The sequence below is a fragment of the Theobroma cacao genome, chromosome 4 (assembly GCF_000208745.1).
Source record: "Theobroma cacao cultivar B97-61/B2 chromosome 4, Criollo_cocoa_genome_V2, whole genome shotgun sequence".
In the NCBI taxonomy this organism is placed as follows: domain Eukaryota; kingdom Viridiplantae; phylum Streptophyta; class Magnoliopsida; order Malvales; family Malvaceae; genus Theobroma; species Theobroma cacao.
The window spans coordinates 28,749,960-28,762,519 of NC_030853.1; the positions used below are offsets into that span (position 1 = coordinate 28,749,960).

At 34.3% G+C, this 12,560-nt stretch overlaps 1 protein-coding gene across 1 annotated transcript; it reads right to left on the reverse strand.

Annotated features, from left to right (window-relative positions):
- Positions 378-9,337, reverse strand: LOC18603146 (MATH domain-containing protein At5g43560). Its single transcript, XM_018119750.1, has 13 exons — positions 9,048-9,337; positions 8,175-8,397; positions 6,577-6,688; positions 6,250-6,338; positions 6,084-6,152; positions 5,881-6,010; positions 5,248-5,406; positions 4,516-4,864; positions 4,011-4,123; positions 3,097-3,241; positions 2,367-2,842; positions 2,080-2,284; positions 378-1,953 (listed from the first exon to the last, which is right to left on the reverse strand). The coding sequence occupies exons 2-13, from the start codon at positions 8,350-8,352 to the stop codon at positions 580-582; spliced, it is 3,399 nt and encodes a 1,132-aa protein (XP_017975239.1). The 5' UTR covers positions 8,353-8,397; positions 9,048-9,337; the 3' UTR covers positions 378-579.

Genomic DNA, 12,560 nt, shown 5'->3' on the forward strand with positions numbered 1-12,560 from the left:
TTTCTCTTTCAATTGGCAAATTATGACAGGTGAGCTGAGATCACTTGTTCGTGCACTTGTAGATTTAATCTTTCAATATTTTGTATAAACAAAATACAAGATTAAATATTTTGTATTTTATTTCTCTTTCAACATTAGGATTTATTGTAATAAACAAACATATCACTGAAAGATTCCAAAGAAAATGATTCAACTATTCCAAATCCCAATTCTGTTCCTTAATTTAATCTTATCTAGGGATACTTTGATTATTATCGCCTTCGGGTGACTCCGACACAGCCATTTTCTGGGCAGATAGTACACCTGACAATACTTTGTCAAATAATTTAACATGATGCTAGGCAGCAACGTGAAGCAGTAACAAGAAAACATGAAAGGAGATAAACCAAAGCCTCATTTCTAATAAAACTAAAAATGCTGAATGCAAAGAAGGCAATATCACTCTTTACAAAATGTTTTCCTTATGAAACGATTACAAACTCACTCCAAATCTAAGACCCAACAGATTTCCCCAGATACATTATTACGGATAAGCAACCATCTAATTTGTGGGCAAAATTCAGTCATCGGTTACCTTTTTCAGTGTCCATTGGAAGGCCGGAATACCGTATAGCCATTGACGCCACATGCTAGATTGGAATAGTCTGGGCTGTAATATGGGTAACTGTCTCCCTCTGCATTCCTCATGCCAAGTAAAGACAGATCGGAAGAAGCCATTGGCCACTGGGTTGGGACCAATCCATCAATTTGTCCATTGGCATACGTTAGGGGGCTAGCTTGCGGAATAAATTCCCTCAGTGTATCAAAATGGTTGCCTGAGGAGCTACTGTAACCCCGTTGGAATCCATCATCTTGGTAACTCCGTGCTCGCTCAAACCTGCAAGAGCCACTCGATGATCCCATCTCACCCGACATGCCAAAATTGGATGGAAAAGAAAAATGCCGGTTTAATAAATGTGACCCATTGCCAAGAGACTGGAAGCCTGTTCCTGCCCTCCCAACATTGTGTTCCTCATCAAGCAAGTCATTGATGATATCAAGGTGTGGAAACTCATCTGCCAAGACACCTTGTGTCTGAAGTCCAGATGTACAGGCTGGAAACTCAGTCGAGAAGTGTTCCCGATATCCATTATGCACTGGCTTGTACAAGTCAAGATTTTGGATGTCGCTAAGCAATGAAGAAGGATCAGAGTGCATATTTCTGCTGCCATCCCTTTGAGAACTCTCCATCCACTGAGGTGCATTTGGCAAGGTATCTCTAGCTACCATGCCATATGGAAAGCCTGATTGGACAGAATTTGGCTCTATCCTCTCAGAGCTCTGGGGCATATACACTGGAGCAGATACCAAGGCAGGTGGTTGTGAGTATGCTGGTGATGGGTTGACACCTGAGTTAGGGGAGTTAGGATGAGTAAAACCAGCTGAACTAGACGCAACATGGTTACCCATTATAGCATTTCTGTAAGATTGAGGAACATAGCTAGTAGCTGGTGATGGGTCAGGACCTAGACGACCAGCTGCACTAACTGAACGAGCAAGAAAAGGAGTTGTTTGAACCATAGAAACAACAGGAGCAGTTGGCCTAGGACCAGGAATTAGAGGAGCACTGGAGGGCCTTGACATCACAGGCAATTGTGGGGTCATAGGTTTTTCCATTGGTTTTGGAGTTGCAGCCTTCTGACTCTCAGATTTAGATATACCGGTCATTTGGAATGAAGTACTTGAAGATGCAGGTTGTTCGCTCTGTTGCAGGCTGTTTGAAGATGCCTTCCTACCTGGCATAGAATCTACACTGCCAGCACTCCTGTACTCTGACCTAAACTGGGCAGTAGGTGGCAGATTTTTGGGAGGGCTTCTTGGAGAGCATGGTATAGCAGCCGTCTTCTCTTTAGGTCTTTCTAAATCAACTGCATCTTGAGTGCTCGGTTTCTTTTGCAGCAAAACAACTTCTTCCTATTACATTGAAAAGATAAATGTCAATTATATAGTCCATCAAGCTGGGAAAGGCAGTACAATTGTAAAGTCAGAAAAAACTTTAAGAGCTTAATGAGATGGAAGAGAAATAAATAAATACGCCACCTTCTTAACAGCATCCGGCTCAACCCACTTTGTCTGATCTGGTAAGGAGGAAACGGCAGCCTCAGACTCAGATTCACCAGCCTTGCTACTTTCAGAAACATCATTATGGTCCCCTGCATCTATTGCAGGAAAAGAAGGCCGATTATCAATCTCGGTGGTCCAACTACTGCCATCACTTGATGTTTTACTTCGCTGGTTCTTTCCTCTACAAGTTTGAAGAGCCAAAGGAGATAAATACCTTGTCTTATCATCTAAAAGCATGAAAAGAAGCCTAAGCAATACTTTACCTGCTAGGTGATTTTTGATTTTGGTTGTTTGAAAATGAGTTCCCTTTATAGGGCCCATTCATTACCACTGACGGTACTGAATCCGTCGAACATGTTGATGAACTATCATCCATTATAGATAGGCTCCTTTTATCAGCTATTCCATTTTGTACACATGATAGTCCACTTATTCCACTGCTACTAGCTTCTGCGGGAGGATGAATTTCAGATGTATCTGTATCCCAATTAACAGGACTAGCATCTCTGTCTTCTGAGTCAGGCTGAAGAACTTCAGTGGCACCATCAACTGAGTCAGAAACATCGGAAACATCACCCAGAACATCAGACTTTTCAGGCACTGGTTGCACCTCGACCATCATAGACACTTCCTTTTCATCACCAGGGTGGTCTTCTTGGTGCTTATCCTGTGCTGCCACACTCGCCTTCTCCTCCCTCCCTTTATCTTTGCTTTTCCTATTATTCCGTTTTTGCTTAGCCTGCAGTATGTGAGCAGGGGAAGATAAAACTTTACAAACTCAATCTCCACACTCTTAATTAATTCAAAATGGAAGTAAAACAAATATACTTCAAATTGCCTCCAAAAGTAAATTGAATAATCACCAGAAAGATAGATTTGAGAAACTGTAAAACCTTATTTTATCTCATTGTGTTGTGCTCAGGTGGTCCAAGAAGAGTGTTCATTCTGATATCTGCTAATATTCTACCATGCTAATAAAAAAAAGGACTATACCTGTTTTTTCTTTGATTTTTTCTCCTTTACAGATGCTCCTCGTTTAGCCTTCTCGCTTTCAGCCAGCCAAGCAGCTTCTTCACGGATGAGTTCTTCTTGCCTCTTCAAAGCAACAGCTTCCTGGTAGGCAACTTCTATTTTATTGCTGTATGTAAGCAAAAAACTTAGGTCATCTATGGGTACAAATAAGGAAGTATCATCCCATTAATATCCTGCTGAGATTGCTGAATAGAAGTTTGAAACACCAGTGATAAGAATCCAATCTTCTCACCAAGCTGACCAAAAAGGTCATATAAAGGAATCCAAAAAAATGACTAACTGCATCACTACCTGATTTTGAGCATATAAACCATCAGAATATAAGACAATACCCTATGTGCTAGAGAACTATTTTAGCTGGAAAGTTTACTAAGATACTGCCCTCTCCCACTAAGAAAGAAGACATTGCAGGCTAGTCTGCAATAATTCCGGATAGTGTTATCATGATGACCAATCACATCATGCAGATATAGGGATGCCCTGTGTATCAGAATGCACAATTCCAAGTCCCAATGAAAAATATACAATAACTTGATTTTGTAAAAAAGCTACATGCTAAACTGGATTTTGAAGCAAGAGCAGATAAAAAATGGTTGAATCCATAATGCATTTTTAGTCAGCTCTAAGAAAATTCTAAGCACAAGTTCAGTAACTCCTCAAAATAAGTTCAACCCAAACAACAGGTCTTGATATCACAAGCTTGAATTATATTATCAAAAAAAAAATCATCTAAAATTTGCAAATCAAAAACAAAAGAAAATTTTTACCATCCATTTCTTTCTTTTAAACTGCCGTCCTACAGACAAATGTTGAGATACATTCAAAAAAATCAACAAGCTATTACCAGTTGACTGCAAAGTCAACAAATATGATACCTGAAAATATGTGCGAGAACAAATATTTCCACTGTCCTGCGACCCAATTCAGTAAGACGCCTTTCATCACGCTCAATTGAATCCTTGTTGAAATCCTCTCCGGAATTCCCATCCTACATTAAACAGAAAGGCTTGCTAAGCAAGGAAAAAACTGAAATACCATTTTCATACTCAAAAAACAAAAACAAATTCATGTACAAGGAAAAAGCTTTGTTCATTGTTGCTGCAAGAAACAAAAATAAATATGCCAAGCTAGAGGCTTGAGTTAATTTTCCCAAGCAGGTATGTGATAACACCATTAGCTTCCAGAGAAGAAAAAGCACTCTATTCTTATAGACACCAAGGCAGGACTTGTGTATGAAAGAGATGTAAAGAAATTCCACTAAATATGTTTTCATCAATCTACAAAATTTTAAAATGGAACTTTACAAAATACTGTATACTTGCTTAAACCCATGTAATGCTCTTACTCATTATATCCTATCATCAATATTGAATAACTTACCTTTGTTCGGTTTTGAGGACCTTTCTCATCTTTCGGAGGTAATGGTTCCAAAGCAGCCCTTTCTAGAAGTAGTAGCACATCATCCACTAACACAAACATATCTTTTTCCACACGAACAATCGGAGCTGGCATTTCTTCAGCATCCAATAATTTTAGCTTTGCTTTCTTGCCCTTACTCTGGCCTTCTAGAGCCTTCAACCCACTATAAAGTGAATCCATTACCAAAGTAGATGTCACTTCCTTCTCTATAAAAAAGTGCTTCACAACTACTTTCAAAATCACATCTGCTTTCTCCCTGGACATTCGGCGCCTAGCATTTTGGTCAATTCCCAGCCAGAAAGCACAGAAGCTGCAACAATTGCAAACAATTAGTTGGAGAAAAAAGTTCACAAAAACAATGGTAATGACTAGATGAGAAACAAAATTACCAAATATATGCCACCCAAAACATGAATAAGAACACAAAAATAGAAAAATCACTTAGTCAAAAATAATAGCAGCCACCGTCATACATAATGCCAAGAGAAGAAGGAATTTGATTGTATATGAACAAAGATGAAACTTAAGCAGAACATCTGGCAATCGTAATAGGAACCACAGAAACCAAATCACAGAAAAACATTCAAATAATTCATATCTTTCAAATACAGATGTTGCAAAGAGTTAAAACTGATTTTCAGTGTTCTACGTGAGTAATATGTCAATAAAAGTACTGAGTATAAAATCGTTTACCTTGACCACCTAGCTTTGTCCTCTATCAACCTCCCTAGCTTGCCTCGTCTCTCATCCAGAAAACGGCGACAAATTTGCTCTACATTTGTCAAATAGACCCTAACAAGTTCTCTCCTATACTGACAATCAAGGCAACGAAAAGGGCGATCTGCTTTCTCCCTACAAATCCGAAACAAAATATTTAATTTGCCCATCAAGATGGGAAAAAGTAAAAACTAAAACAGATTTACACAAATTAAGTAACACAACACATCAATTTGGCTGTAACCTTCCAAGGCCATAATTTCAAAATGAGGAAACAACTCCATGCAAGGAATCTTCCTAAACTATAATGACCTCATCATTAAGCCAACTTCGTCATCAAAGATATAATACAAAGGCAGAGTGAAACAATTATCAGTCAACAGTTTCACCCTGAGGATTATATTTGCTGAAAACAGAGTTTACAACCAAAAAGAACAACATTCAAAGTGTACATTTAATGCTACTACTCATATAGACACAAAAAGGAAATTGGAAGGACTTGCCTAGCTACAGAGGCTATGTAATAAAGATCAGTAAGAAAGGCAGTTGACTAAACATTGAATGAAACCCCAATGGCAGAGGTATGCTTATCAATAAATTACTGATTACCTGATGACTTGAACTTGAGCTTTTATGATTAGCGTGTCAGATTCTATAAATCCATCATAAACTTTTGAGAGTTCCATAAACTTTTTCCACCCCCAGTCATGCTCTTTCTTACAGAACCGGTGTAAAGTATCTGCAAGGGCAGCATGTTACTCATAGTTCGTGATCTCTGTCAGCAAGAATAAAGTAAATTTGAGCCAGCCAACCTGAATATTTTGATTTCTTTTGATCTTTATTCACAACAGCTATCGTAAACTGTGCAAAATGACTCCAACCTGCTCAGAATAGAGCAAGGAACCATATAATTTCAACAACAGAAATACAAGATTGATGAGAATGAACCCAAAGTGGAATTTACTGATAATATCAAACCTGGAAGAAGTTTGTCATGTTTATCAACACAGAGAAACAAGGAGAGATGATTGCAAACATCACATCCTTGTGGATAAATTAAGATGTACCTGTCAACCATGGAAAAAGGCACAAATCAAAACTAAGGAATTTATCGTGCTAAAAAGCCATATGTTTCTTTATGACCAATAATATAAGGTTTAAAAGATTTATCTGTGGGTGTAAACGCAAATATATTCCAAATATAATTTCAAAATAATATGAAAGAAGAGGAATTCCAGCATAACAATTATGAATTTGGCAAAGCAAAGTACAAACTTCACAGCCAATAATATTTAAGTCCCATACCACTTGTAGCCACCAACTTCAAATGCATTACTGCGAAGTTCTCTTTTGTTAATCTGTGAAAATTTCTCTATCTTCCATGTATACTTTCCATATAATTCAGAAGGTTTTGGCCCTATAAAGAAGTAAACTCAGTTTAAGAAGAAGTTTTGATAATAAAAAAAGGGAACAACACAAACAAATTCCAAACACTATATGCTTAAAATGTTAATATCAAAAAAGTACTGGTTGAGAAAACTTCTTGGTAAGTATTCCCTAGCCCAGCTTAATCTGTACTTTCAGTACACTCAGATAGTTCAGAGCAAGTATCACGTATTAGCAAGCTAGCCTATTCAACTCTCATGTCATATATTTCTTCCATGGCATTATGCATCAGGAGGAAACAGTTTCCAGTCGCTAAGACTTTGTAGAACACCAGATGACATTAAAAAAAAATCTAAAGTAAATAACTACTTATAGAACTACAGATGACTAGTGTTGTCAAGGGTGCAAGGCACACTCTAGGCACTAGAAACCTTAAATTGCCTGAGGTGCAGTGTGCAAAAAAGGTGCTCGCCTGAGTGAAGTTAGGACCAATATGTATGTGTGCGCGCACGCGAGCGTGTGTAAATAAGCTTAAGACATATAATTTTGATAAAAAACTCTAAAGAATGATCTATTTTTTATCCTACAAAACATGCAAAATTTCCTTTTTCTTTTTTTGGCCAGTATGCATGATATCTTTATGGTCCCAAGTTCGATGTTGAATACTCAAACTTTGATAAGTAGAGTGTTTGATACTGTCCCTTTTTTTACTATTAGAGGTACAGCTAATTGAAAAATTAAAATGAAAGAGAACATCAATCAGGCTTTTTGGTGCCTATCACCTAAGGGAAAAGCACACCTAGGCACCAAGCGTGTGCCTGATCAACTGAACCTCACCCGAAAGGGTCTGAGGAACTTTTGTAGTCTGGCACCATGCCTTAGCAGCTACGCGCACACCTCTACAACACTGTATATAACATTTAAAAGAACCAATAAATCTAACGTAAATAATTCCTGAGCCCTCAAAACCCAATTGCTTGACTAGATATCATGAGTCTTCAAGTTCTATGTGTCCGCAGACAAAGCTTTCCAAACAAATCCCTCCTTTTCATCCAATTAGTCAACTTGCAACGGATGGGAACTGGAGATGAAGGAAACAGGATAGTTAAAGAAAATATTTTCTTAATCTAACTTTTAAGAGGTGAATGTGTAATGAGAACCAGATATTAGTACTTCGCCACCATACATCAATAAGGTAGAGCTTCAAAAGCATAACTTCACAAGAAGACAACAATAAACAAGTCAAGACCATCTATGCTAAAATTAATCTCAGGACAACAGTGGCTCCATTTATACCAGCTTCAACAACCAAATCCACCAATTACAACTACGATTATAAATAATTTCTAAACATTAGAGAACCCCTCTGTCGCATTATACTGGATTTAATATGTAAAGGATTCAACCTAGAGCTTCAATAGACCTTATAACGCTTGAGAAATAACAGACAGCATACAAACAAATATCAAAAGAATAAAAAGCAATCAACCGAACATAAAAGGGATCCAAAAGCATACCACCATCATCATCGTCATCAGTGTCCCAATAAGGGGGTGAGGTTGAAGGTGTTCCATTTTCCACCTGCTCAGAAGACCGCCATTCTGCCAATGCTTCCCCTAATTGGCAACGTTGCCCACTCGAAATCCCCTCCACAGACCTTCCCACTCCAGACTCCTCACTTGCAACCCCAGCCATTTTCCCACTTCAAAACTCCTCGCCGCACTCCTTGAGCTCCACTTGCTACAAAATATTAAATCCAGATAAGAAACCACTCAAAATTAACTCCTAAACCGAGGTTCAAAATTGTAGAATACCCTCTATTAAATTGTTTTTCACCCGAAGTATCCAAAACCCAAAATTAAAACTGCAATTACATCAAAATTTCCACGGCCTTTAAGTATTACTATTACCCAAAAACCAGCTGATACATACACGACTTTTAGGTTCATATGCTATTGATACCCAATTTTTCCGAAAGTCAAAAAATTAACATAAAAACCATATTAAAATTAAAAAAATCTATCATTAATTAATTAGACAAATTCATCGACTACAATCAGTCAAAACCAAAAGCCACCAATAAAATACCAAAATCAATAAAACCCTAATCAAAAACTCTTAACAAAATCAATAATCTAGCAGAAAAATAAACCAAACGGAACCTTATAAACAACCCATGAGACCCAAATTAAAAAAAAAAATCATCTGATTAAAACCCAATTGCACGAACCACAAGCCCAATTAAACTCCTAAATAAACAACAAAGATCTCCGGATTGAAAACCCCCATACCCCGATCAAAATCAAACCCTAAAAAAGACAAAAACCCAATAAATAAATAAAATAAAACGATTCTGACGACATCGTATAGATCGAATGGTGAAAACGAACCTGGAATGTAAGAGTCAATACAGTTTTTCTTATTTTTTTTGGGTTCAAATGGGGTTATGGCAGCACTCTTTGAGATTCTAGAGAGAGAAAGAACGAGAGACCAAAGAGCAAAAAAGGGAGCAGCTCAAGAGAGAGAGAGAGAGAGAAAGAAAGAAAGAGCAAACGAAGAGAGAAGAGAACCCAGAAAAAAAAAATTATTTATGATAGTAAACTCTTAAATTTTAATTCAATTTCCGATTATTTACTATTTTTTTCCCTTTTTTTTTAAAAAAAATTGGTGTGTCCGTGAGGAGGAGGANTTTTAAAAAAAATGGTGTGTCCGTGAGGAGGAGGAGGAGGAGGAGGGAGGAGGAGATATGAAAAAAACAACGCACACAAAAGGGTCGTTTCGCTTGCTTGCTCCAACCCTTAATCAATTAATCATTTTTAATTTAACAAAGAATACAATTGCGTGGGCTGAGAAACAAAAAATAAGTATTTGAGGGGCAAAGAGAGAAAATAAAATAAAGAAACGGGGTTTTATATATTTTAGGGTCGGTGACAAATGCTGCAGAGCCGAAACAAAGTTACAAAGGGATGGCTGCCCCTATGCCTTGACTCGTTTTGGGTGCCTTAAAACTTGTTGATTGGCTAAACACTTTGTGGGGTCCACTTTCCTCTTTCTTTTTTTATTTTCATTTTTACTCTTTTTTCCCCTTTTTATTTAGTGTTCCTCTCTTTTTTTTTTTTCTTTATTATATGGGATTTTTCCCTGCTTTCTTTGGTCTTACTAATTTAGGGTTCGGTTCGGGGGAGGTGGAAGCCGCAAAAGGGGTTTTGGGCTTCTTTCGTGTGTGGGCTTTTTATTTGTTTTGTGGTTGAGTTGTGTTTGGGTCAGTCACGATTGTTTGATTGTTCTTTTTTTTTTAATTTTTTGTTTAGTTTAGGATTAATTAAAGGCTTAGAAGTTTGGAACTTGGAATTTGCCAATTAGGTCACCCTTAGGTGGATGGGAAGATTGTGTTAGGTCATGCACTCTTGCTGCTTGTGTCAGCTTATTAGCTTGTGTGATTTCATTTTCTTTCTTTTTGATACATATACTTGATTTTTTACTTTAATGTTTTACCGATGTACACTTATAATTCATTATAGACAAAAATTAATCATGATGATCAAATTGATCAAATAAATATAATTAATCAAAATGTCATCTAATAACGAGGTTTGATTTCATAATGAAATAGCCATTGTCAAGTTTACTAGACTTCTTTTTCTCATGTCTAGCTTTTATTCTAATTGTGATTTCTTTGAATTCAAGTCCGATGACATTAAGGGCATGAATGACCAATTCTTCCTCACTTATTGAAGAATTAACAAGTGCAAGCTCATTTGTATTGCTTTTGAGTTGTTGAAAATATTTTGAGGGCCTTTAGGTTTGGTAAGCTTCTCATTGAGGTTCATTATCCTTGATCTTGATTTATTTGCATTTAGTTTTATGATTTTGTTTCATGCATCATAGGCTGTTTCATTAAAAGCAAAGAAAAAGGGTCAACTCTCTTCGTTATAAAAAAAAAAAAACTAATGCAAAAGTATTTTTTTAAAATATTGAGAAATGAGATTTAACCTTATTCTTTAAATAAAAAATTATATACCAATTAATGAATCAAACGTTCGAATGCCATGCAAAAGCAATTGATCATGTCTGCTTCTTGTGATTAAAGGCTAGATTTGACACCATTATGGGTGCATTGGTGCCTTTTTAAAGTATCATTATATGTGAACATGGTAAAGTTCCATCAACCTAACATATTAAATTATATCAAACTAATAAGGATTTGAATGTGTTCTTAATATGAAAAATTTGAAAGATGTGAGTTTAATGCAAATGTAAGTTAATACGTTAATGGTGATGAAAAGTTGTTGTTGTTGTTGATTTGAATAAAAAATGGTTGGATAAGGATTTATAGGCAAGTTAATGACACTCAAAATTTGAAGAGAGTTATTGCAATGTTCATAAAAAGCTTTCAAGTTATATATATTCTATAAAGATTTTGATAATATAGTGATTAAGAATGAATAATGGCTTACATGTAGCATTATATTGCAACCTATTTATAATACAAGAGTTTGGATACATTTTAATACAAGAGATCAATATTTAATTTAGTTATTTAATCTAATTAGGTTGAAGATAAAAACTTTCTTAATTTGTCTAGAATTGACAACTTATTTATTGTCTTTAATAATAACATGTGATTGTTACTTGTTAGGGAAGAAAAGAAAAAACAAGGAAAAAAAAGAATGTAAGAGCATAATTTATTTACTTAAATATTTAATGAGTTTAGATAATGAATGTTCACATGCATTGAATAAAAATAGTTAAATTATTATTTTTAAAAAAGTTTATTTAATATATTATTCTCATAATTTTTTAAATGCAGTATATCTTAATTGTAATTTTCCCTATAAATATTGCCTTAATAGTTTCAGCAAACATTTATTAACACTTCTCAATTTATAAATTATACATTGTTAAAAAAGAAAATTCAAAATTAAATTATAAATATTTTAAATACACGATTTTGTATAATTTATAAATAAATATTCAATTTAAAATAAAATAATAAATGTAATTACAAAAACAACTTTCCTCGCACTTCATCGTTAATTATGAATTTTTAAATAATAATATAATTTTATTTTAACTTTTTAGATAAAATATAAATTTATTATTCTCACATCTCTTTAAATAAATATTTTAAATCATATAAATTATTTATTATTTTAATTATCATTTTGAATTAAATTTATTACTCATAAAGATGTCAACGGGTAGAGTATTCGTTAATTTCGAGGTACCCAAACCCTAACCGTATAAAAAAATCAACTACTCTAACTCTATTAACTATCTGAATAATTTTAAAAATTACTACTCTAACCCTAACCCTATTTCATTTTTACTAAATATTAAAAAATTATTAAAATTTTCTTCATAAGTACCAAATTACTTAAACTCATATATATATTTATCTACGTATTTTATAAAATTAATTACTAATTAAATTAATAAAAATAAAAGTAATAAAAATTAAATTTAAATAATAAAAAATAAAGATCTTAAACCATAAACTTAAATAACTAAAAATAAATATCCATACAACGATATAAACTTGAATAACTATATATAAATATCCAAATAATAACATAAACTTAAATAACTAAACACAAAGATCCAAACAAAAAACATAAACTTAAATAACCAAAATTATAATTTTTATAATGTTAACACAAAATAAAAAATAAAAATATTTATATTTAAAGTATATATACTGAAAGTATTATAGTGTATATACAAAATAGTAATTATATTCTTTATAAATGAACCAAATGTATATAAAGTATAAATATTAAAAGACATTACAATTTAATTAATAATAATTTTATTAATTAATTTAATTAATTATATGAATTTGTCTTTAGTTACATGAAATTAAAAAAAAAAAATAGTTAAGTTTCAAAAACTATGATAATCTC